This window comes from Coregonus lavaretus, assembly GCF_964263955.1.
Source record: "Coregonus lavaretus genome assembly, chromosome: 37".
Taxonomy (NCBI): Eukaryota; Metazoa; Chordata; class Actinopteri; order Salmoniformes; family Salmonidae; genus Coregonus; species Coregonus lavaretus.
Window position 1 is genome coordinate 12848407 of NC_140024.1, and position 19041 is coordinate 12867447.

At 43.4% G+C, this 19041-nt stretch overlaps 2 protein-coding genes across 3 annotated transcripts; one reads left to right on the forward strand and one right to left on the reverse strand.

Moving 5' to 3' along the window:
- Window positions 1-322: 322 nt before the first annotated feature.
- LOC311111534 (RNA polymerase-associated protein CTR9 homolog) lies at window positions 323-9607 on the forward strand. The gene is made up of 22 exons (XM_084154279.1): window positions 323-461; window positions 910-1008; window positions 1766-2005; window positions 2107-2224; window positions 2315-2404; window positions 2490-2746; window positions 2841-2948; window positions 3038-3274; window positions 3426-3644; window positions 5498-5681; window positions 5776-6050; window positions 6153-6240; window positions 6355-6503; window positions 6611-6727; window positions 7049-7194; window positions 7279-7350; window positions 7553-7688; window positions 7892-8035; window positions 8189-8316; window positions 8407-8506; window positions 8600-8706; window positions 8814-9607. The coding sequence occupies exons 1-22, from the start codon at window positions 417-419 to the stop codon at window positions 9217-9219; spliced, it is 3465 nt and encodes a 1154-aa protein (XP_084010405.1). The 5' UTR covers window positions 323-416; the 3' UTR covers window positions 9220-9607.
- A 1810-nt stretch (window positions 9608-11417) lies between these two features.
- LOC311111810 (eukaryotic translation initiation factor 4 gamma 2-like) lies at window positions 11418-18649 on the reverse strand. 2 transcript variants are annotated; one of them, XM_084154666.1, is made up of 21 exons: window positions 18444-18649; window positions 17504-17614; window positions 17270-17335; window positions 17059-17184; window positions 16724-16826; window positions 16489-16620; window positions 16276-16342; window positions 16039-16190; window positions 15846-15956; window positions 15580-15762; window positions 15351-15486; window positions 15094-15257; window positions 14878-14985; window positions 14632-14760; window positions 14430-14534; window positions 14113-14328; window positions 13728-13986; window positions 13418-13622; window positions 13112-13320; window positions 12870-12991; window positions 11418-12716 (listed from the first exon to the last, which is right to left on the reverse strand). In XM_084154666.1, the coding sequence occupies exons 8-21, from the start codon at window positions 16120-16122 to the stop codon at window positions 12651-12653; spliced, it is 2097 nt and encodes a 698-aa protein (XP_084010792.1). In that variant the 5' UTR covers window positions 16123-16190; window positions 16276-16342; window positions 16489-16620; window positions 16724-16826; window positions 17059-17184; window positions 17270-17335; window positions 17504-17614; window positions 18444-18649; the 3' UTR covers window positions 11418-12650. The 2 variants fall into 2 exon arrangements, with proteins under 2 accessions (XP_084010792.1, XP_084010791.1); XM_084154665.1 differs by having other exon boundaries at window positions 14866-14985.
- Between the last annotated feature and the right edge of the window lie 392 nt (window positions 18650-19041).

Below are 19041 nucleotides of genomic sequence, written 5' to 3' on the forward strand. Positions count from 1 at the left end.
ACAAATTCTAGTTCCCTACTTTGCACATGGTAAAATAGTGAACATACCACCTTTTGTTATTAACAAACATTTACAGATTTCTAAACAACAAATAGACATACTACTTTTGAAAATACAACAAATACTACTGTGAAAATACAGAATGTTTCTCTTTCAGTCGAAAGAAGTTTAGCCTGCCAAGATGAGAGAGAACAACAGCTGTATTAGTCAGGAGGACATGTTTATTTGCTACCGGTATTACACCAGTGGGTGATATTATCCCACCAGTCGCTCGTTGTACTACCCGGACATTGTTTTGTGAACACCCATGTATTTGTTCTAGGGCGGAAGTGGAGGAAGATACTCGAGACCACGGGGACCGCTGAACAAATTTTGGGAATATATTGGTGTAGGGACGTGGATTTCCATCAGCCAAGATGTCTCGGGGTTCAATTGAAATCCCCTTACGGGACACCGACGAGGTAAGGACTAGCTACGCTGCTTTGTTTGACCGTGGATTGCTATTGCTAGTCTACTAACGTTGGCTAACGTAGTATTGCCTTGTGTTTGTTGACTAACGTCAGCCAGATCGCTAACAACTTCGGAGAAGTGTTTTTTTTTTTTTTTTTACTATCAGTCATGCAAATTATTGGTCATAACCCATGTTTGAGTTATAAGTTGTCTATTTCTACAGGTGATATTGTCTTTCCGATCATTCAGTAATCTAACTAGTTAACGTGAGATACAAGACTCAGGAACCAATCAAATGCAACCACTTCTTGTCCCCAGTCAAAACATTTCATAAAATAACTTAGCCTCTGATCAAGCTTTTTAGCCATAGGTTAAAGGTCACATGTCATGTTGTATGTGTACGAACTGGTGCTCACATAGACCTGTGTCTTGTTAGTGAATCAATGATTTGTTCTGCAGGTTATTGAGCTTGATTTCGACCAGCTGCCAGAAGGAGATGAGGTCATCAGTATCCTGAAACAGGAACATACACAGTTGCACATATGGATTGCTCTTGCTGTAAGTATGAATACACAGACTGGTATGGAAATTCCTTAAAAATATGGTTGAATTGATAGTTGCACATATTACTCTGTATGAGTGTTGCATCAAATACAGTTAGATTGTAATTTCTACTGTTACCTGTAACTCCTCCCTGTAGCCCTACAGGCTCGCCGCCATATACAGTTATTTTAACAGTAACATTCCGTCTGTGTGAGATATTAGCCGACCTGTGCCTGTTTGGAGACACTTTTCCCACATCGGAGAGTATATCCGTGGACGGTTCTGATAAGGAAATTGTCGTATGCATCGGCGAAGGAAATAATTTAATCAAATTGTTAGATGTCTATGTTTGCGCACACACACTCTGTTCTTCTACCTGTTTGCGGCAGCATGCTGCCCAATTGTGAGGCTGATTAGCTAGACAAACAGGTGTGAAACACACAAGCGAGACACAACATGGAATTTTGATTTGGAGAGGGTTGGTAGCATCTAACAATTGAATGTAATTATTTCCTGGGCACAGTCTGGCGACGCAAACGACAATTTCCTTAACAGAACTGTCCACCGACCACGGGTATACTCTCCGACGTGGGAAAAGCGTTGCCGTACGGGTCGGCAAATATCTCCCAAGGTGGCTAAATGTTATACAGAACTCTGGTCTAGGAAATGGGCTATCCTCCCTGGTGAGTTATGTAGTTGCATTCCCACTGACTGATGGTTTGTTCATGGATTGTGTGTCACCAAAATAAACAAAAACAGATTTTTCTTTTAGCTGGAGTATTACAAACAGACGAAGACGGAGGACTTTGTCAAGCTGCTGGAAGCGGCCCGTATCGATGGAAACCTGGACTACAGAGACCATGAGAAGGACCAGATGACCTGTCTGGACACCCTGGCTGCCTACTATGTCCAGCAGGCACGTAAAGAGAAGAACAAAGATGCTAAGAAGGAGCTCATCACTCAGGCCACACTGCTCTACACCATGGCAGACAAGATCATCATGTACGACCAGGTAAGAAAATCAGCTGAACCATTATTGGAAAATGTGAAAGTTAATTTCCCCATCACAAAAAAAGTATAACCTAGTGTAATCTATTTATTTGTTTGTAACAGAACCACTTGTTGGGAAGAGCCTGTTTCTGCCTTCTGGAGGGGGACAAAATGGACCAGGCTGACGCTCAGTTCCACTTTGTCTTGAACCAGTCTACCAATAACATCCCTGCTCTACTTGGTTAGTAAAACATTAAGGGAAAGATCTACCATTACGACCACAAAGGTTCACTTCGAAATAGGGCCTAACCACTACATTTTATTTCAACAGGGAAAGCTTGCATCTCCTTCAATAAGAAGGATTACAGGGGAGCACTGGCCTACTACAAGAAGGCTCTACGCACAAACCCTGGATGTCCTGGTAAGCATTTCACTTGCACCTGTCATATTAAGATGAATAATATCCCTGGTCTCTCCTAACATACTGTCACTATTTCTCTTACCAGCCGAGGTGAGGCTGGGTATGGGCCACTGCTTTGTCAAGCTCAGTAAGCTGGAGAAGGCCCGTCTGGCCTTTGGCCGGGCCCTGGAGCTCAACTCCAAGTGTGTGGGAGCCCTTGTGGGCTTGGCTGTGCTGGAGCTCAACAGCAAGGAGCCTGACTCCATCAAGAACGGTGTGCAGCTCCTCTCCAGAGCCTACACCATCGACCCCAGCAACCCCATGGTGCTCAACCACCTGGCTAACCACTTCTTCTTCAAAAAGGTGAGAGGGTTGTCATCCTATTCCTGGCATATAGTAGCATGTCTTGACCTGAGTTTCCCTTATCATTCACGTTGTTGTACTTTCTTATTTTCAGGACTACAGTAAAGTGCAGCACCTGGCTCTCCATGCCTTTCACAACACAGAGGTGGAAGCGATGCAGGCTGAGAGCTGCTACCAGTTGGCCCGCTCCTTTCATGTACAGGTAAGCGCTAAGGCCTCAGCTTATTTTTCGGAAGACTCTTGCTTTTCTAATTGAATGGGCATGACATCTCTCCTTCTTGTGTATTTCAGGAGGACTATGACCAGGCCTTCCAGTACTACTACCAGGCCACCCAATTTGCCTCGTCTACCTTTGTGCTGCCTTTCTTTGGCCTGGGGCAGATGTACGTGTACCGTAGAGACAAGGAGAATGCCGCCCAGTGCTTTGAAAAGGTCCTAAAGGCCTACCCCAACAACTATGAAACCATGAAGATCCTGGGCTCTCTCTATGCTACTTCAGATGACCAGGAAAAGAGAGACATTGCCAAAGTAAGTAAAACAGCTATGCACAGGTGAACCACACATGAAGTATAAGTGTTTGTCTGATCTCTGTGGCATTATCTCTACACTTGTAACTCTGTAGATGTTAATCAGTACTATTGCTAAAATAAATAGCATGTAATGTCTTTGTGTTCTGCAGGGTCATCTGAAGAAGGTGACTGAGCAGTACCCTGATGACGTGGAGGCCTGGATCGAGCTGGCCCAGATCCTGGAGCAGACCGACATCCAGGGCGCCCTCTCTGCCTACGGCACGGCCACCCGCATCCTGCAGGAGAAGGTCCAGGCCGACGTTCCCCCTGAGATCCTCAACAACCTGGGGGCTCTCCACTTCAGACTGGGGAACCTGGGAGAGGCCAAGGTACAGTTCAGGAGGATGGCAGAGCTACCTGGCTAGAATTAGTAATTGCATGTTGTAGCAATGACCTACTTGAATGGTTATTTGTAGTTTCAGAACTTGCCTTTGTGGTAATGGTAGACACCGAGGGTTGGGTGATTGTGTCGTCTATCGACGATGTTGGACAGCCATCGTCGATAGTGACGACATTGTGATGTCACACGATGGTTTAGCATATTTGAATTTGACTGCACCTCCGGAGTCTGGCAGCGCACGACAGCACGGCGCAGTGAGCACACAGCAGGGGGACATGCCAAATGGCCTATTCCCTATTTGCCATAGCCTAAATGTTCAATACATATGAGGTAGTCAGAATATTAACATATGTAGATTGTAGAAAGTGCAGCGGAAAATGTCAGATGGGGCCTAATGTGTTTTCACCCAATGTAGGATGATCATGGGCCTTTAGCAGCAGACGCTCCGTCTGGCTTAATGTTTTAACATCTTAATTTCCCTTTTTCTACCCAATCCCCATTCGATTTTCGATTCCATGTGACTTGTTGGCCTAGGCATAGCCTACTCTTTCATGATCAACCATTGAATGAATCTATAGGCCTAACGGAGTTCCATCTCAGAAAGTTGTTGTGAATAGCCTAAATAAAAATATAGTAGAGTAATAATGAGGGAAATAACAAACAATTGCAAGATAGACTAATGGAATAGGAAGTATAAACTAACCTGGTACGTTTCTGCTTTACTTGACCAAAGTGTAGGCAAAATAAATTGTCAACAACAATCAGATAAAACAAATTGTTATTTAGCCTAACATTCTTTATAACACTTGAATGAACATTAGCTCATTCTAAAAACGAATAGGCCTATTAGGATATGCCTCTTGTTTATTGAACTGTACAAATCCTAAATATATGCCCACAAAATAAATAAAGTAGCCTAAACAAAATAAGTACGAAAATAACAAAAAATAGTGCAACAAAAACCAAACCAAGCTTTGATAGCCTATAGGATAGGCTAGAATAGTCTATGCCATTCGAGTAAGATGCATTTGAATATAGGCTACATTTAAAAATTTAAACAAAAATGTATAATTAGGAACCATTAGGTCTAGTTTGTCTTAGGCCTACCTAAAGGTTTCTGCCAAGGAACACCAGCATGTTCACCTTTTCTGCCCCAGAGTAACGAACTCAGCAGGATGATGGACTTTGAAATGTTGATGGAGGTTTGTAGTCTGTCAGTCCTTTGCCCTGATTATCTTTTGACATATTCTGCAAGTGACTTTGGTCAGGTCTGCTGGCTCACCTTTAACATTCGGTCTGAAATTGAAGAACTGCCAAACAGGCGAAGACAGGCTTTTCTTTCCCACCAAGGAGCCACATTTCCCCCCCCTGATTTGGCGTAAGGCAGACTGTACTATAGTGAAATCCCGTCACGTCCTTTTAAAAAAAAGTCTGAAACTGTCGGGAAAGTAGCCTAATGAAATAACTATAGACTACACTTGATATGGCTATAATATTCCTTTTTAAAAGGTAGGCTAACTGATATCGGAGTATTTTTATGAACAAGAGAAACATAGCCCTACCAATTTTGTAAATCATTCTACAGCCTAGACAAGATTTTAAAAAAGAACTAGGCCTAACACTGTGTCCTTTATAGTGCGTTCTTCCCGCCCCATTTGACTGACCCCTCTGTGCGCAACGCGAACCCGCCCAGATTTTTTAAAACCGATACAATCGTATATCAATGATGTTTGGACAGGACGATGTGTCATTCCAGACATCGCCCAACCCTAGTAGACACAACAGAGCTATAAATAGATTAATTGATTTTAGGGTTGGTCATGTTTGTCTGTCCATGTTTAGAAATACTTCCTGGCCTCTTTGGAGCGGGCCAAAGCTGAGGGCGAGCATGACGAGCATTACTACAACGCCATCTCTGTCACCACCTCTTACAACCTAGCCAGGCTCTACGAGGCCATGTGCGAATTCCACGAGGCGGAGAAACTCTACAAGAACATCCTGAGAGAACATCCCAACTACGTCGACTGTAAGCACTGAAGACACGCTATACTTTTTGGTTAATGTCTGTCTCTTTAGGGTGTGTGTGTGTGTATCAATTGGTCCTTTGTTGTTGCTTGCAGGTTACCTACGTCTTGGAGCAATGGCTCGTGACAAAGGAAACTTCTATGAAGCTTCCGACTGGTTCAAAGAGGCTCTGCAGATCAATCAGGATCACCCAGATGCCTGGTCCCTGATCGGGAATCTCCACTTGGCCAAGCAGGAGTGGGGTCCGGGTCAGAAGAAGTTTGAGCGTATCCTTAAGCAGCCGTCCACTCAGAACGACACCTACTCCATGCTGGCCCTGGGCAACGTGTGGCTACAGACCCTGCACCAGCCCACCAGGGACCGGGAGAAGGTATGGCAAAATATTCCTTGTTTTGATGTGGAGCCATGAAAATCATCACTGTCAGAAACAGTGCCTTCATCATCTGTCTGTGCCTGTGGTTGTATCCCTCAGGAAAAGAGACATCAGGATCGAGCCCTGGCCATTTACAAACAGGTCCTACGAAACGACTCCAAGAACCTTTACGCTGCCAACGGCATAGGTTTGTTGGCCTGCTCTCACTCATTGTATTCACATAAATGCTTAATACTCAAACTTGACTGAGTGTTTACCTATTAGCATGTATTTACCTCAGTTTGCCGTCTTTTCTGTCCAGGTGCCGTCCTGGCCCATAAGGGCTACTACCGTGAGGCCCGCGACGTGTTTGCCCAGGTGAGAGAGGCCACGGCTGATATCAGCGACGTCTGGCTCAACCTGGCCCACATCTACGTGGAGCAGAAACAGTACATCAGCGCTGTGCAGATGGTAAGGCTCTGTACTGGCTCATAGTACACACTGCAGGGGGGGTTATATTCCTCTATTTTACTTAGGGAGTTCTATTAAAATGTCTTATCCACTCTTTGTGGTGTTAGTACGAGAACTGTCTGAAGAAATTCTACAAGCATCAGAACACGGAGGTGCTGCTGTACCTGGCTCGGGCACTCTTCAAATGCGGGAAACTCCAGGAGTGCAAACAGACTCTGCTGAAGGTGAGATTTGTGTGAAATTAAACGTCTCTCATTCCTTTGAGTAACCCTATGGCTGGGCTTCATTTGGCTGAGCTTGTTTATGTGAAAACAGGGTGACCCTTGTGTGATTGTCATGTTACTAGGGTTGCAAAATTCTGTTAACTTTTAAAAGTTGACTTTTCACAAAATCCCGGTTGGAGGATTCACGGAATCAGTAGGGAATAAGCAGGAAATTCGGAATCCTCCAACCAGGATTTCTGGGAAACCAGGGAATTTATTGAAAGTTCCTGGAATTTTGCAACCCTACCTGTTACTCACTGGTGTGGCTGACTGTGTCCCCAGGCGCGTCACGTGGCCCCCAGTGACACGGTGCTGATGTTCAACGTGGCCCTGGTGCTGCAGAGGCTGGCCACTCTGGTGCTGAAGGACGAGAAGAGTAACCTAAAGGCTGTACTCAGTGCTGTCAAAGAGCTGGAGCTGGCCCACCGGTACGCCCTAAACTCACTTAAACACCTCTCGTAAAAGAATCCTTCACTTTTCTCAGCCTAATCTTCTCTTTTCTTTTGTCTCAGGTATTTCAGCTACCTTGCCAAGGCAGGAGACAAGATGAGGTTCGACCTAGTGCTTGCCTCCACTGAGGCCAGGTCAGTTTGAACAAATATCTTCCCTCTAAAATAATAATTCAGGCCAGTAATTACTTCATAGCCTTCAGTAAATCAATAAACCACTCTTAGCCAAAGTTCAGATCACACCTCAGAGGAATTTAGAGGGATGACAGCTGAGCCCAGCCATCAGACGTTGGGCTAAGCCTGGATTGTGAGCTGTGTTTGTGTGGGGTCGTTGCAGGCAATGCTCTGACCTGCTGAGTCAGGCCCAGTACCACGTGGCTCGGGCCAGGAAGCAGGACGAGGAGGAGAAGGAGATCCGGGCCAAGCAGGATCAGGAGAGGGACTTCCTGCGCCAACAGATGCATAAAGAACAGGTCTGTCTGTGGGCTGGGGTGTCACATCTCCACAAGTCCCTCACCCCTTCTATGCTATACTTGTAAACCGTAATGGATAAGCAATTTAAGTAAACAGACCTATGATGTCTTGAATAACATGTTTCTTTGGTCCACTGTAAATGTATTCCTTTATAACAGTGTGACTCTAAACCACTGACCTTGTCTTCCTGCTGCCCCACCAGGAGGAGAAGAGAACCAAGCAGGAAGAGGATCAGAAGAAGCTGCTGGAGCAGAGAGCCATGTACGTGGAGAAGACCAAGGGTCTGCTCTCCTTCGCCGATGGAATGAAGGAGGAAAGGAAAGAGAAGAGGAAAGGTGGCGGCCGAGTGAGTGCAAATGTGTAGAGAACAGCTAGTGCAACGTGGAGGTCCGGGGTGATCAATGATTAGCTCATGGCACATCAGATCGATATGAATCTCAAAGAAAGGCTCTAGGGTGCAGTGTGAATACATTGTTCTTGTTTGTTTCATTCTCTCCAGCGCAAGAAAGGGGGTGACTTTGATGAGTTTGTCAACGATGGTTCTGATGAGGACCTGCCAGTGAGGAGGAGGAAGAAGAGGAAGGGTGGCAGCGGGAGTGAGGAGGAGGGCCGAAAGAAGAGGAGGAGGTGAGACTGCTGTGGAAAGTGTTGTTGTTATTTGTAGTGACGGGTAGGAAAATGGCCTGGTGTGATTGGCGTTGTGACTGTGTATTTCAGACCCACCAAAGGGGGTGACGATGGCAGTGATGACGAGGAGGGAGGCTCACGGCCCAAAAAGCAACGCAAACCCAGAGCGGGCGGCAAGAAGTTCCAGAAGGTCAGTTAAATGTCTTTTTGTCCTTTGATGGTATTTTTTAACCCAAATGACCAGCCTTATGCCCAGAGTTTTAACGGTTCTGTTTTTGTCTAGGCTGAGCCTGTGCCACCGTCTCTCAAAGGCAAGATCAAGTCGAAGGCCATCATCTCGTCCTCCGACTCTTCATCAGACGAGGATGGACTGAAAATTGCTGAAGACCGGTGAGGGCATAAACTCATTCGTACATGAAATGCTACATGAAAATACAACTCAGAAGGGTTTTGTGACACACTAATACATCATGATTCTTTGTCTGTTGACCACCCAGAAACCCCAGAGACAGTGGTTCAGGCTCTGATAATGAGGGCGGCCACAAGAAGCGCATCGCCTCCGACAGTGAGTCTGACGGGGGCAGGAACCGCTCTGGCAGCGAAGCAGGAAGCCCCCAACGCTCCGGAAACTCAGGTAGCGACTCAGGCAGCGACCGTCCAGTGAAGAGGAAGAGAGTGCAGCAGCAGTCTGACTCAGAGCAGTCTGATAATGAGAGCAAGAGGAGCCGCTCTGGGTCGGACAACGAGTCCCGACCAGGCTCACCGGCCGCAGCCTCTGGCTCTGAAGCAGGCTCTCCGGCGGGCTCTCCGGCAGGCTCCCCACACCGCTCCGACAACGGATCAGAACCAGAGGGCTCTGCCGACAAGGCCTCCAACCACGGCTCTGGCTCTGACAGCGACTGAAGCTTCAATCTCAGAACTGACTTTTTTCCTACTGAAAAAAAAAAGGTTATTTTGACATTAATTTTTGTAGAGGCTTTTTTGTTCCGTCTTGGTTTGTACCCTGAAATTGAAATGAGCACATGCTGTGTAGCTTTGTAGCCCATAATGTGGGTTGTCTTTACTAGTTTTTGGTCACCAGACTGTGAAGACTTTTACATTGATGCTGTACCTCATGTCCTTTTGTTTTGTTGATGATGGATGGAAAATGTGACTTGTAAGTAGTCTGACAGCTGTAACCCATATATTTTGTATCTTAAAATGATTGGAAGAGGTGACGTCATGGAATATTAGTAAATCGGCCCAGAGATGGGAAAAATTATATGTAGATAATAAACAAACACAAAATAAATGTGGGTTTTTTCAATTTCTGATGATGAAGCTGCTTGTATGACATTGGAAAACAACTTGACACTTAGTTATCTTCTGATTATGGGGTAAATGTGTCGCAATTGTTTTGGCTGCATTTGCCTTGTTTGTGTATCAACATGGCCTCTGCCATTCAGAAAGATATTTTTGCCAAACCATGTCAGTCATACTGTGGTGAATAAAATGCCATATTACAAGTTTAGCTTTAATAGTAAAAGTGTAAATATGTGCCATTTTTAATGAAGGTCCTCTATGGATACAAGAAGTGCTAAGTAATCTGGTGGCAGGCCTAGGTGGTGCAGTTGTAAATGTATTTATAGAATTGAGACACATCCAGACTCAGAATACATGGCCCCATTCTGGAGGTACCACAGTGGGGTGGATGAGGCAAACACATGTTTGTGAAGAGGTCAGGTCTGTGGGGCCAGCCTCTGGAACTGACAACAACAGTTCAGGGTATGTCTGACGGAGCTGACCGAGCCTTTCTGAAGATCGGATGTTGTAGAGCACGTGTCAAACTCATTTGACGAAGGGCCGAGTATCTGCGGCTTTTCACTCCTCCCTTGTACTTGATTAGTAAGGGACTCCCCTCACCTGGTTGTCTAGGTCTTAATTGAAAGGAAAAAACAGAAACTAGGCCCTCAATGGAATGAGTTTGACACCCCTGTTGTAGAGGTTTGCTCAGAGTTGTCACTGTGTTGGTAGCATAAACATGGTTCTGAATATGGGTACCAGTGTAGTTCTGTTAAGTGTAGATGGGCTGCTAAATCTAAGAATTATAAAAGCTTGTAAGGAAATGGGACTATATAAGTAAAGTGAACAACTAGGCCTTGGCTATAGTCTAAAGTGCATTGCAAATACTCATCAAAAGTCTGGTGAATACCCCCAGCCCACTAAATACACTGACGATCCAGTGCCTTATTTAGCTGTGGACATGCTGTATTAACATACAACTGCTACTAATGGACCTCATCTTCCCAAAAAATGCTACAGTACTATAATTAAGCAATAAGGCCCGAGGGGGAGTGGTATATGGCCAATGTCCATGGCTAAGTGCTGTTCTTCTGCACGACACAACGCGGAGTGCCTGGACACAGCCCTTAGATGTGGTATATTGGCCATATACCACAAACCCCTGAGGTGCCTTTTTGCAATTATAAACTGGATAACGTAATTAGAGCAGAAAAAAATGTTTTGTCATACCCATGGTATACAATCTGATATACCACAGCTGTCAGCATTCAGGGCTCAAACCACCCACTTCATAATGCTGCTTCACATCCATCCTTTGCAACCTACTTCAATAAGCAAGTTTATCTCTAACCATAATTTCTTACAAAATGCATATCACGTGGGCACTAGTGTTCTCTAAAAGGATCAGTCCATTGCAATAAAACCTTTCAGTATTGGAATGGCCTGATAAATAATGGTGTGACAATGCTATATTAAGGCAAGAATTCCTTAAACATACGTAAAAATTTATGCACACATGACTAAGTCGCTTTGGATAAAAGCATCTGCTAAATGGCATATTATTATTATAAACAAAAATCTAAACAAAGTTCACGTCCATGGTAACAGGAATATCTGTAATTGTTGGGCATTCCTCTGAGGCCTGCCAAGAAACAGAGGAAGTGTTGAGAGCTTGCCTTGGCCACTGGGGAGTTATACATAGCAACCATGCACTAATGCAGTAGTTACAGCATGTTGTGAAACATATTAATGGACTGTTGCTCCTCTTGGGCTCACACATACCTGAATCTTGATGAAATATTACACAGGACAAGTCTATGTGAACTCAAGTGTTTAACTTTATTTGAAAGTTAAGCAATAGTGGTACACAATAACATTCTTAGCACTTACTGTAAGGTTCTGTAACACTTATAGAAAGCTGTACTGTACAGAGTTATACCTCATGATTTCATCAGATCATAATAAGTTGAGAATCATTTTTTTTCCATAAAAACTATCAATAAATATCTAGATCAGACATTATGGCAAACAGGCTTCAAATTTTCACATGAGGGGGGCAGAGTTAAAGTGTAATAAAACCAAATTATTATTCACCAATTAAAACATGTTAAAAACTAATGTTGCACTTCTGCGTAGTTTGAAAATTGTTGCATGAGAACAGACCATGTGTAAGTTCCATTGGTCCTTAAGTGAAATCCCCACCCACCCGGGGCACCGAGCCATGCAAAACCAACTCACCCATTGTTTGGTAGTTCCCTGTAAAGAAATTAGGAATTCAAGTATCACAATGTTTGACAGATACAGAGGGAGGTACACAGCAAAGAGGGTTGATAAATTAACAAGGCCGCATAATTTAATCTCTCCCAGGTGATGTGCCACACATCCACAAAAAGCACTTAAAAAAGGGCTGAATTTGAATTCTTACAATCAGGATATTATTGTGCAAGTAAAAGTTTTTTTTATTACAGACTTATGCATTAGTCCAGACTAAGCGTTTATTTGAATTGGGGACATGAAGTAATTCAAACCCAGCACATGAAGCCCATAATGAGGAGGTAGAAACACAAGCAAATATAAACCATTAATGTTATGGTAACCAATGATTACAGTTGAGGATTCTTTATAACAATCAAGAGATGAGTGAATATTGCAACGACTCACGTATGACGTTGAGCAAAGTGCATCTCTACAGTGTTGCTAATTGGTAAAAAAAAAAAAAAGAGCATAGAATTCAGCAGCAGGAACAAGGCCCTTGCAATTCAATTGTCTTGAAGAAAATCCAAGGTCGATTCAAAGCTGCTAATACCATTGATCTTAAAAAGGGGCTCTTAAAACAGATGGCAAACCATTATACGCTTAAGCGCTAGAAAAGAGCCAAAAAGGGGGAAAAAACGTAACATGCATTGGCTTAACATGGCCACAAACTTGATAGCGGAATGAAATGTTGCAGTGGTTAGGTATGCATATCATAATGGGATAGGGGAGATGGGGAAGGAAACAAAAAAAGCAGTATATCAATAGCGTTTTTGCACCATAAGGCTTTTGGCTGGTTTTCAGTCAGCTTCCTCCTCAGACTCCTCTTCCTCAGCAGTCTCCAGCCAGGTCAGCCACTGGTTCACCTTCACAGGGAGAGAGAACATACCATGAGCCCAAAGAGATACACCACAGACATGGGTAATACATTTATAGCCTAATAAAAAAAGCCAGTTTGGTATGCACCTGCAATGGTGTGAGTTGCAATACACATTATCTGGGAGTAGAAATCTATTTACCTGGAATAATGCTTTTCCCTTTCCAGGAAACTCTTGAGTTATGTCTTCTTTCCATGCAAGGAAGGCTTCTTCTTCAATGATTTCCATATCGTAGAAGTGGACAAAATAGCGCAGTAACATGCCTAGAGAGAAATAATCTATATTTAAAAAAATGTTTTGAACAAAAACAAGACCCTTCGAGGTAAATGTGTTTGCATTCAAATTGATCCAAGTCATAATTTGGGCCTGTGACCCGTACGTACCTTTAGGGAAAGCGTTAGCGTTGCAGTGGACCTGCAGTGCGTAGAGGGCACTGACTTGCAGGTCCTGGTGATCATGCAGGAACTTCTGCATCACTGGCTTGAAGGCCAGCAGCAGCAGCTTCTCCTGGTCCAGCTGTTCTTTAGTGGGGACTGATAACTGGTCTTCTTCCTCACTGGCGTTTATCTCTTGGGCAATGTACTGCAAGAAACTGGGTGGGGGTGGGGGGATTTAGACCAAGTCTTAACATAAGTCATCTCAAGATGCATACCCACTCCGCAATGTGGGCATTGGCCCTTTCCCCATACCTGGTCATGAGGATGTTGACGAAGCCCTTGTCAGTGTGGAGCTTGGGGGAGATATTGTCCTTGATCCACTTGTAGATGGACTGGGGAGAAGGGTCTGCTTTGATCTGCTTCAGCAGTTCCTTTTCCAGCTTCATGAGTGGGAATAAGAAGCTCAGGCCTTTGCCCTCCAAGATTTCCAGCATGCGATCCTTGTTTTGGTCGATTTCTGCAGATGTGAGTTTTGGCAAATGTAAAAATCACAACAATCATGTTCAAATGTGAAAACTTGATAGAGCTTTCTAGGCTAAGGGTTGAGGAGACGTTGACATACCAGGCAGCATCTTCTGCATGTTGACCTTGCTTTGCTGGAATAGATCAGTGAGCCACTCGCGGTCCTTCAGCTTGGCAGTCTGTTGCAGACAAAGCAGGAAGAGGGGGAAGTGGGTGCCGTTCTCCAGAGGGTGGGCCAGCTCATCCATGCTCACCAGCTCTGCGATGATGGCTCGCGCCGCAAACTGGGCCAGGTAGGACTTCACAAGAGGAACGTCCACTTCGATCTTGGGACACTGGTCCAGAACACTGAGGAAAGCCTGTATTAAAAAAAATAAAAAAAATAAAAAAAAAAAAGAGGCATGTGGTGAGTAAATTCACTGAACAGTACACCCTTTGATATCTTACAACAAAGACTCTTCCTTTGCCATGACTGGAAGACTGACCTGCATGAAGCTCTCCCCAGTAACAAGGCCCTCGGTGCGGAGTGTGTGGATCAAGGTGCTGGCGTGCTCCTTGTCTTCGTCTGGGCAGTCAAGAGAACAGATCACGATCTTGCTCAACATCTCAGGCAGGAAGTGTTTGGGAGCCTTCATCTCTCTTACACCTTTCACAGCTTCATCAATGTTTTTGCTGTTCAGGTAATCAGTCACTATGGTCTCCTGATAAGATATATGGACAAAGACTGTTAGCTTTCGAATTTCCTCTGTGGGGCAAAAAGTATAACTTGAGAAAGTGGCTGAGATAGTGAAGTGGAACATACGGTCATCTTAAGCAACTCTTCCTTTGCAGGAGGCGGTTTCTTGGTGGTCTTTGGAGGTTTTTCCTGAATTGGAGGAGGGTTGGTTTTCAGACCAAGTAGAGGAGGCTGAGAAATGATAGGACCGTTTAGAGTGGGCACAGACTTTAGATAAGCATAAACTCCAGCTAAATGCTATAAAAGCGGTATGCGTGTTTTTCTTTACCTGTCCCAGTGGTGGCGTTTGAGTGCGTGGAGGTTGAGCACTTGGAGGAATCATTGTTGGTATCTGCGGCTGCAACTTTGGCACTTGGTTTGTGTTGAGAAGGAATGACTGTGCTGGCCTTAGACTGATCTAAGAGGGGGAATAGAGGGTATTATGCATCGTTCACATCGCTTGCATTAAAGTATTTAGGCTTGTTGCCTGTGCAAACGGTGGTTTAAAAGAGTGGGTATCTACCAGGTGTTGTACCTCATCAGCGTTGAGCGATCCTTTCTTGATGAAACGCGGTGCCATGTCCTTAGACTGAGCCTGATGTTGCTGTGAGTGATTCTGGTTCTGGAAAATTGGATTCTGCCCCTGAGAAATGTTTGAAATTACTTTGGATGCAATGCCATATCCATCAAGATTTGAGCAGTTCAAGAACACTAAAAAATGACTGCTTTTAGTAAAGGGTACAACTTTCACCTGGTTAGATTTGATGAAGGGCTTGCCTCCCATCTCGAACTGAGACTGGGTAGCAGGGGCTGTGTGCCCACTGTGGCCGTTGAAGAGTGGGTTGGTGCGGTGACGGCCCATGGTGGGCGAATACCGGTCCTGAATCACTCCAGGGCCTGTGCCGATTCCACTCCCTAGTAGCCAGGACACACGTTAAATGTTGGACAACAGGACTCGAGAGACAGCAATAAGCTCAAACTACTCAAGAGCTTCAGTCATGGATGTACCTGGCATCTGTCCAAACATATCCGCCAACCCTCCAAGAGTTTCCCTGTCAAGTTTCATCCTAGGCATGAAGGGCCCCTCCAAAAAGAAGTCAGTCCTCATTCCCTGGGCCATTGGTGGAATAAAAACACCCAAATCCTGCAAGACACAAAGCAGACATGTATTAAGACACGCCGTGGCATTACAGATTCATAAGATTTGTCTGTACTTAACAAAGAATGGTTAACTAACTTTTACTGCTTCCTGACGAATCTGGTTCATCGTCTTTGGTCCATTATCGATAAAAGCTTTGCGAGCCACCCAATTGTTATCTCGCAACTCCACGGAATCCTGCACTAGGAAACGAATCCTTGCCGGCAAGTCCTTGTTGTTCATTAAGGATTTCATACGGCCAAAGTACTGATCCATTAAAGACTGCAAGAGAAACCAATTAGTCATGCCCAAATGGAAAATAATATTAAGATACTAGATAAAATGACTCAAGAGTATATGCTTACCCTAGCCTTTTCATGATCGAGTCTAGGCCCCACTGTTCTCATTATCTGACAGAGGCACTCCAAATCTTCCCCCATATCCTTAAGTTGGACTCTCTTCTTCTTTTCCAAAAGCTGAAATAAAGACACAAGATTAGTTAACATGCATTTCATATGGTTTAACTATATGAAAACAGTGCTAATGTATTAGACTTACTGTTTTGATGCACTTATGAAGGATAGATTCATGGATAAGATCGAGTTTGCCAAGTTCCCCAATGAATTTGATATTGCCCAGCATCTTAAACTTGGCAATGGCATGCTGCTCCTCTTCCTCAGAGGTAAGAGGGTTGTCATGTTTGTCATAGACTGAGGGAATAGAAAAGAGCAACGGTTAACACAGTCAACCACACAGGGCACAGAACATAGGCAAATTTTTCAAATGTTTACTCACTTTCAACATTTCTGGCACGGTTCTCAAATTCATCTTGAAGCTTAGAAATCAAAAGTCTCCTGAATGTCTGCAAAACACACATTGTTGCCAAATGAAAAGATTAGATGGGGAAAAACAACAAAATGAGATTAATCACATTGTTGTTTAACCCCGTGATACCATTGTCTATAATGGTAGTAATCAATCTGTGATGAGGATGACAAAGATGCTTACGGTGCTTTGTTTTTGTGACGTTTGGATCTCTGGCGATGGGCCGTCAAAGTTCGGTGCGTCCTCTGCCAAGCGCAGACATAGCTGTGCATAAAGCGAACTATACTTGGGCTCTTCAAGGGCTTTGTCAACAATCTGTTTGAAAAAGGGTGATGTACACTGAACAATATAGCCATTTTCCACTCGATCAATAATAAACATGAATGCACACAGAGCTGAGAAATAGATTTTAAATTACCAGCAAGATTACTCCTTTTAGGACGAGTTTTGAATCTACGCCCACATTCAGGAGCTCAAGGCATAGCTTGTCAAACTTCTCGGGGGTCAGTTTATTAAGTATGCTGAGGATGGAAAGAATAGGAAACATAAGATGAAAAATACTTCATTCTGAAGACAAGGCATTATCTTGTGTTAGAAAATAGCACCACTGTAACACATATTTACTGAAATCAGCAGACTTGCAAATGGACCAATGATTTCAGATAGCTTTTTTTTCCTTCTATGTGGTGCAACCAGTTTACATTTGTCTTTGAATCGAATGTATTTTGGCACAATTTATTAAGGGATACATACCCTCTCACTTTCCTGAAGATTGCATCATGTCGTTCTTTTTCATTGGAGGCATTGGCATCTCGTCTAGTGCTTCGTGAAGGAACCCATCTCTGAACGCTAGATCCTGGGGCTTTCCCCAGGAACTCGCTGCAATTAACAACAGCATTAGTGACATCTAAAGTAAGAATGTTTTGAGTAACATTAAGTTGTGGTAAAATGGCTTGAATAGTACCTGTTGCCGACAGTCTTGGGATGGTGTTGAGAGGCACCCCTACCTCCTCCCCCACCCGAAGAAGCACTGTGGAACAAATATTATTTACTCGAAGAATAATGTGAACAAAAGGACATAGCTAGGACTATTAAAGCTATAATCTATTCTACACTATGTCAAGGATATCAGTAGGAAGTAAAACGACGACCCATGAGACACAAGTTGCATTTAGACTGAAACTAATTACAATCTTACCTGAAACGAGAAGCACCCCCTTCTGCAATCACACTCTCCACTTTGGCGGCTTGACAACAATGAAATCACGAAAATAATAATATTCAAAGGGTGGGGGTAGGCAAAAGCGACCTGAAGAAAGAAAAGCCTTTTTACAGTACAAAGTAAATTAAGAATACATTGACGCATGGCATACACTTCCTGCTACAGCATAGAGTTAGAATACAGCACAAAGCTAGCTAACGTTAGCTAGTTTCACTCGCAGCTACACATCCTTTGTTGTAAATGGCTAGTAGCTAACGTTAGGCTAGCTAGCTATGTCTGACTCATTTAGCTAATTTACCTAGCTAGACACAACATGACAAGTACATTGTAATGCTGAGATTCCGAATCAATGTCATGGTTAACTTAGCCATCCATGGCTGTTTTGATCAAACGTGGTATCAGTTTATTAATAATAACTAACGTTAACTTGTTAGCTAATTAAAGTTACCGGTAGCTAGCTCATCATTTCCTCAATACCTGTTGGATGTGGTGGATTAGTTAGCTACGTTAGCTGGCTAGCTAGTTAGCAAGCAGTCATATCACCTTCAACATTATTATTGTCAGCGGTCTTGTGATACGATATCAACATTTACTAAGCTTATTAGCTAGCAGCTATCATTCTTTTAAATGAAAATAACAATATGCCGGTTCTATGTGGCAAGTGCTTAATATTAGTTGTATATTCCCAATGGCAGGACGCCATTTTCTGCTAATGTGTCGAGATAAATTGTAGTTAAAATGCTAGTTAGCTTATAGCCTGCTAACCAGTTAGCATACGCACGAAACGCCACATTACATGGAACGCTAGTGGCTAGCTAGCTAGGCTACCATTCGGAAGCCATTTTAGAACGGTTAACGTTAACCGGCTAGCTAGCCAAACCTAAAGTTAAATGCTGACAAGATTTAACGATCATACCTTCACCGAAGCAACGTCAGTTTTGTAGGTTGTGTGGTTTCCAAATATGAGAAATAAAAATATAGAAGGAGGGGACCCTGTTTGGTCGTGATTAAATGGAAATACTTAAATAAAAAAAGCAGTGCATTCCAGGGCCAAACCTCGAACCGGTGAGAAGAATGCTGACTGTAATCTACGTCATGCGTTGATGGGAATTTATTTGCTGGGCTGCCAGCCTTTGTATCGCACGTAAAACTGCATCAAATACTCCCCCACATTTTTTATTTATTTTTTAATCCCTAAAGAAAATAAATATGTAACGTCAGTTTACTGGGGGAAATAAATGCATTATGCATTTATGTGTTGTATTCCTGGACTGAATTCATAAACTGCACACTCTCTCTTTGAATTGTTATAAAGCCTTTTATCTAATTCCTAATAGTGTCTGAAAAAAAAATACAATATTTATTTTGTTTTTTCTATTCTATTTATTTGTGTCTGAGCTATTGTAAATGTGAGTATGTGTTTTTATATAATTATTAGTTGCAATATCTGGATTATAAAAAATTGTATAGCGGCTTATTTATTTTATTTTTTACCATCTCATTGACATCAATTC